Below are 6,000 nucleotides of genomic sequence, written 5' to 3' on the forward strand. Positions count from 1 at the left end.
CATGTATATTTTTCTTTCGGAAAAGCTGGCGTTTCGAGGGGGATGCGACTTATACAAAAGTGCGACTTATAGACCGGTAAATGCGGAAGTCATCGTCAGTGCATTTTTTTTACGACTATCTGTGCTTCTGTTTATTTTTCGCAATCATCCGATCACCGCATACCATCGTTAGCTGCCGACTGCGCAACTTGCCAAAGGGATTTCGGCAGAGGCGAGGGGGAAAATAATTGTGAAAGAGGTGTCACTGGTGGCGAGGAGGAGCCCCAGACCGGTGCCGAGTAAATCGATGACGCCGGAATGAAAAGGGGTGGGGGCTAGACATACACTGCTTTGCAGTAATACTGATTCGGCTAAGGTTTTTCCCCACGGTTCGGTGCCAGTACAGCAGGCTGCTTGGAAATATTTCCTCTAGAAGAACAAGCTCCCATCAAATTTGTTGGCCCTCCCAACACATGCGCTCATTATCTGTAAGTGCTGCACTTTTCGTATATTTGTTCCGGTGTTGGCCGAGTACTTGCCACCGCAATATTTTTACCGTGCCTCTCATAGACCTACTCCATTGCCCATTACACGTGACGGGGCGGGGGTTGTTGCAGGTACTACGACGCCATGCCGAGCCTCATGTCTCTCTATCGGCGGAAAGGATACCGAACGCTATTCCTGGAAGAGGAGCCTTCGTTGGGCCTGTTCACCTACGGCACCCGGTTCAACAGTGGCTTCAAGAGGGCGCCGACACACCTGTACCCACAGGCTGTTATGCGCCTATGGAAAGGTTCGACCTGCGCCATATTGAGGTACGTGCTGATGCTTTTGCAGCTTCAGAATTCTGCAGTAGTTCTCTAACGCGTAAATGAGAAGATCCAGTCCAGCCTCTGCAGTGTTAGTGTGCCTTTCCTTCCGTAATATGAATTGCTGCGTGCGTGAGTCTTGAATACCGGTAGCTCGTTGTGACCGCCACGTTCCTCGGCACCGAGTACCACCCTCACTCAGGCCTCATCAACACAGCTCGAACATCAACGCCCAACGTGCTTTTTATAGGAGCCGCGCCAAAGGGCGCTGATCTAAACGTCAGAAAGAAAACATGGTAGCGTCTGTGTGATTTCATCAATTCAGGAAGTGTGCCCGTAAGGGTCATTTTTTCAAACTTGGAATGCTCTCTTGTGTCAATGACGATTTCACTCGTCTGATGATAGCATGAACCCCTACCCCGCCTAGGGCATGTAATACCAGTGTATCTTTTGGGTAAGAATATTTCCGGTGCTTCTCACATAGAAATTGATACCGCGTATTATTTGAACTCTATTTTCAAGGTTAACATTTGTGTGAGGATGGCAGCGGTGGTTCCTAGGGGGGACAAACAATGCTCTAGTACGTTTATTATGGAAGCATCTCGGCCATACAGTTGCGGGGATTCGTCAGCCCATCTTCATTTCTCAACCATCTGGCTGGACATCATGAAGACATAGCTTGTATGCTCGCAACTAGATGGTTCGCTAGGACAACATTTGAAAATGTTGCGAGGACGACGAACAAACGCGGGGGGGAGGGGGGTGGGGGGGGCGTACCTAGACTGTATCGGTCGGTGACTAACTGACGATCTAGTGGCGTTAAGCGCGCACCTGTTTACCCGTGGGGTGCGTTTTCCGTTTAAGAACACCATAACAAGGATTACTTCTATTTTAGTTTTCTTGTCCTGCTTTCTTGATCTGGTCTCTTAGGTACATCACCGAGCTTCTGTCGATGGGCGACCAGCCGACCTTCACCTTCGCCTGGCTGACGAGAATGTCACACAACGACTTCAACAGCGTCGGATACCTGGACAGGCCGCTGGAGTCTATGCTCAGGAAGCTCTCAGAAGCAGGGGCCGTGAACCACACCGCGATCCTGATGCTCGCCGACCATGGCTTGCGGTTTGGCATATCCAGGGGCACCGAGATAGGTCGCGAGGAAGACAAGACGCCCTTCGCCTTCCTGGCCCTTCCTGAACGCTTCCTGAGACGTCACCCGGAGGTCGCTGTCAACCTTGAGGTGAACCAGCGGCGTCTAGTCACAGCCTACGACTTCTACGCGACGCTGCTGTTCATAGGAGACCTTTCCCGATTCGAACCCGCGAAGACCGACCGAGGCCACAGCCTCTTCTCTCCAATTCCGCCCGAGAGGACGTGCGAGGACGCCTTTGTGCCACCCACCTTCTGCGCATGCGCCAACGCAGACGTCGTCTCCATCGAACCGTCTGTGGGGAATGCGTTGGCCGTCTCCGTTCTGGACCACGTGAATGAGTTGACGCTACGAGTGTTCGAGGGCAAGTGCGTGGCTTGGAGGCTGGCGCGCCTTCAAGATGCCGTGGCGACGAGTCTCAACTCCTCCATGGCGGGGAAGGTGTTCTTCCGTCTGTCCCTGGTGACCGTGCCGGAGGCCTCCTTCGAAGCGACCGGCTGGATTCCTCGCCTGGACCGATGGCAGGAAAGGCGCGTCGAGCTCGTCCAGAGGACGGACGCGTACGCGAACCACACTCGCTGTCTTCCACATCACGAGTTACAGAAGCTGTGTTGGTGCAGGGAACAGCGCACCTAATAGCCTTTGCTTGTTTGCGCGTTTGTGCCTAATGTGTACAAATTGCCCACGCATAGACAGATTTTAAAACCATGTATACACCATGATCAATACGCAAAAGAATCAAACTTGCGTTTATTATTTATGCGATTTTTAATTCCTGTGCCACTCGTCAACCTGGACAGCTTATATAACTGTGCCGATATAAATCTGTCTTTAATATAGTACGATGACAGGCCACTGAGCTTCACTCGAGCTTTCTTTAGTTGTTATCAGGGTTCGAAAATATCTCGGAGCCTTTCGGAAATTTATCTTTTTGTTGGTTATATTCTAACCAATCACCTTTATACGTCGCACACGGAGCCAGTTCACTGTTGCATTGGTGAAGGTGTCATAAGGTAACGAGTCCCGATACTGTACAGGTCTATCGGTGGTGAAAAGTCGTAGATCAAAATATTTCTTAATGGCTTTCTCCTTGTGCAAATCAGACTTACGTCTGTATACCTCTCTTAGATTAAGATAGCTTTTGAACTCCCCAGAGTGTTACAAAATAAATATCGCGCAATATTTATTTAACAAGTACACGGCCACGGATGGCTCGCGTGTGGCAAAGAGCGTGCTTTGAAAGAGTGCTATTTAGCGTGTTGTGCCGCGAATATTTTTTTTCTTAATGGAAATCCGTGTCCTTTGTTTGTATATTTTAGTATATTTTGTTATATCTGTATACATTCTCAAGTCACCTGTAATTTTTATTTTACTGTTTATTCATTCTCAGGCAATCAATTCGTCATTGGTTAGTCGTCGTGGTTTTCGCGCTGTTTCGCATTCAGTTATGTACCAACTCAACCACCTACAGACCCCACAACAGCGCAAGTTTGCAATTGCCAAAATGAATCGGTGCAACCAATGGCGGCCTGGCCTTTCGGGAATATAAGGTTGACGTAAAAATAAGGTAACGCGATAAAAAATGTAGCATCGTTGTACACAGGGAAGGGCTGCTGCAGACGAACTACTAGACCGGACAGGGCACTGCTCACACAATGGGGCCAGGAATCAGCTCAAGGAGGTAATGGTAGGGGTCATCTTACTTGACCGTTCTCTCCAATGCACACGTACTCGTACCAGCGTACTACATGTGCATTCTGCGCCGGCTCTATCGACAACGTCGGAGAGAAATCTTTGAAGCCTTCTCTACTGCGGCAGCGACTCACCTTGTTTCCGTTCATTCTGTGTGCCCCGAATCTTGCTTTTAAGACCCTTCCTCTCTCTAATTTATGCATGAATAAACTGCTCTTTCCTAGTGGAAAACGGTGCGTCATACCAAAAAAGCTGCACCTCATGAGTTCGTGCAGGTTGAACACACTTCACTGGTGCCGCGAACGTGCCATGAGAGTTAGACCGGGGTAGGTTAGGTTAGCCATATTTCATCAGTGTATCCGATTTTTTTAATAATTCCTGTTTTTTTTTTTTTTTATGACGCCATTCAGCCAAACTTTCTACAAATACCTCGATGGTAACTCAACTAATAACGTCTTATTACTACTAATCATTTCCTATCCCCTTATGATTGTTGCATTGTGCTCTGCAAACATGCATCCGCAACTGGAACATGTTTGCTGTGTTTTGTGCTAAGGGAGTTTGCTAAAACACGGTTGAAGAAGTACAAAACGCTGCATTTGTTTAGCCTTGGCCAACGATTCCAACCAGCCAGTTTAATTCGCGTGAAAACTATCCCCATCTTTATATTATTTGCTACTACGAGCAAACAGTGTTCTATCGCTTTCTACAGCTTAACTGTTACTCAATCAATCGTCGGAAATAAAAAACCCAGACAGGACCCAGCAGATTGCACCGAAGACGCAAGCGCAAGCGTCGAGCTAATAAGGCGTGCAGCATGGCGCTCAGTATTCGTGTAAACAACAAACCATAACGAACATTGAAACAGCTTGGTCTATGTGGCGCCGGGGAACAATGGGACCCCCCCATGTTTTCAGTTAAAGATTAGGTTTTCAGCTGCTCTAGAAAGGAGGGGGTGGTTGACGTCATTCGAGGGCTAGCGCCAGGACTCAGGAGTTCTCGTTCAAGACGCCGAGCACATACGTCAGGGCCCAGAATTTGCCGCATGAGAAGCCGAATGCAAGCCGCCAGTCCGCCTAGACAACAAGGAACATTTCATACCTTCCCCCGTCAGCATGTGTAGTGCTTTACAACAGCTGTACTGGACAACCACTTTTACAGGGCGCGATGGCGTTCATTTTTTTGTAAATCGTTTTCTTAAACCTTAGTTTTGGTATTAGATGCGACTGCATCTCATTCACTCGCCTTGTCCATGCAGCGTCGTCGGCGTTGTTGTCGTCCGCCCCTCCCCCTACACTATAAAAAAAAAATAGTTAGTGGTGCTCGGTTTCGATCCCACGACCCTGTGGGCGGAACGCGAGGTACATGGTGCTCTTCCCACTGCGCCACAAAACCGAGACAGAATCAAATGCTACGAAAGCGCCTTATATCCTTGACTCATTCAAACTACGTCAAGATGCTACTGATACAACGCATTATTGGGCAATGATTAACACTTGCAATAAAAGAAAAGAAGCTCCCACTTACAGCAACAATGATGGAGTAAAGGTCGTTGCGACAGCGAAGCCCCAAGCATACCACTTAGAGAGATTGACCAAGATTGGCCAATAAAACATAATGATAATCATAAAACATAATAATCATACGCGTTCCCGACACGTTTCACGCGATTTCAGAATCAATCCAACGGAAACACCGAGTGAACCCCACGATGCGTCACATCTACACAGGGTTCCCCTCGCGGGGAGGTGGGCGCAATTTTTTTGAAGCGAAGCTTTCTTTGCTCAGTGCGGCAAGCGTACGCAAAAACGCACATGAGGAAAGCCAACCTTAAACTTTTGGAGAGCCCATGATGATGATGTTTCCACAAAATCATAACAAGCGCGTCGAAATAAAAAAAAACGGTTGCCGTTGTCGGAATCGACCTTGTGTAACTCGCGTTAGGACGCCCGCGTCTATCAGATTCGGCCATTCTGACACGGTCGAAGCATTCTGACCATATTTACCTTAAGAAACAGGCTTTGATTTTTGCAACCTACCTGTCTAGAATCACGTTTTTTGGCGTGAACATCCACAAACTTTTGTTATACTTTATTGCAGTCACATGCCTACCTATCAGCAAATTATAAGGGGCACAAGCAAAACAAATACAGTTTACTCTTACTTTGGCATCCCCACAGAGTTGTGCTGTTGTCCAAAATAGTCGTTTTTGCTTCTCAACAAAGCTTTGTCGTCACGTAAATGATATACACTTGTTTTCGCCTTCTGTTTACCGTTCTTTCGCTGTCATTCAAGAAGATATCACTTACTCCGCTTTTCTGTGGGCCCTTAGCGACGTGCAAAAAGATATATTTTCCGTATCAACCTTGC

At 47.8% G+C, this 6,000-nt stretch overlaps 1 protein-coding gene across 1 annotated transcript; it reads left to right on the forward strand.

Moving 5' to 3' along the window:
* The first annotated feature begins 218 nt into the window (after positions 1–218).
* LOC144162253 (uncharacterized) lies at positions 219–4,793 on the forward strand. Its single transcript, XM_077692712.1, has 3 exons — positions 219–467; positions 597–794; positions 1,719–4,793. Exons 2-3 carry the CDS (start codon positions 610–612, stop codon positions 2,572–2,574), a joined length of 1,041 nt encoding a protein of 346 aa, XP_077548838.1. The 5' UTR covers positions 219–467; positions 597–609; the 3' UTR covers positions 2,575–4,793.
* Positions 4,794–6,000: the final 1,207 nt, after the last annotated feature.

This window comes from Haemaphysalis longicornis, unplaced genomic scaffold (genome assembly GCF_048455015.1).
Source record: "Haemaphysalis longicornis isolate Haplotype H1 unplaced genomic scaffold, Haemaphysalis longicornis Haplotype H1 scaffold_12, whole genome shotgun sequence".
Taxonomy (NCBI): domain Eukaryota; kingdom Metazoa; phylum Arthropoda; class Arachnida; order Ixodida; family Ixodidae; genus Haemaphysalis; species Haemaphysalis longicornis.

Coding starts and splice junctions, on each gene's coding strand:
- LOC144162253 (XM_077692712.1), top strand. CDS start 610: ATGCCGAGCCTCATGTCTCTCTATCGGCGGAAAGGATACCGAACGCTA. Junction 795..1,718: donor TCGACCTGCGCCATATTGAG/GTACGTGCTGAT, acceptor CTGGTCTCTTAG/GTACATCACCGAGCTTCTGT.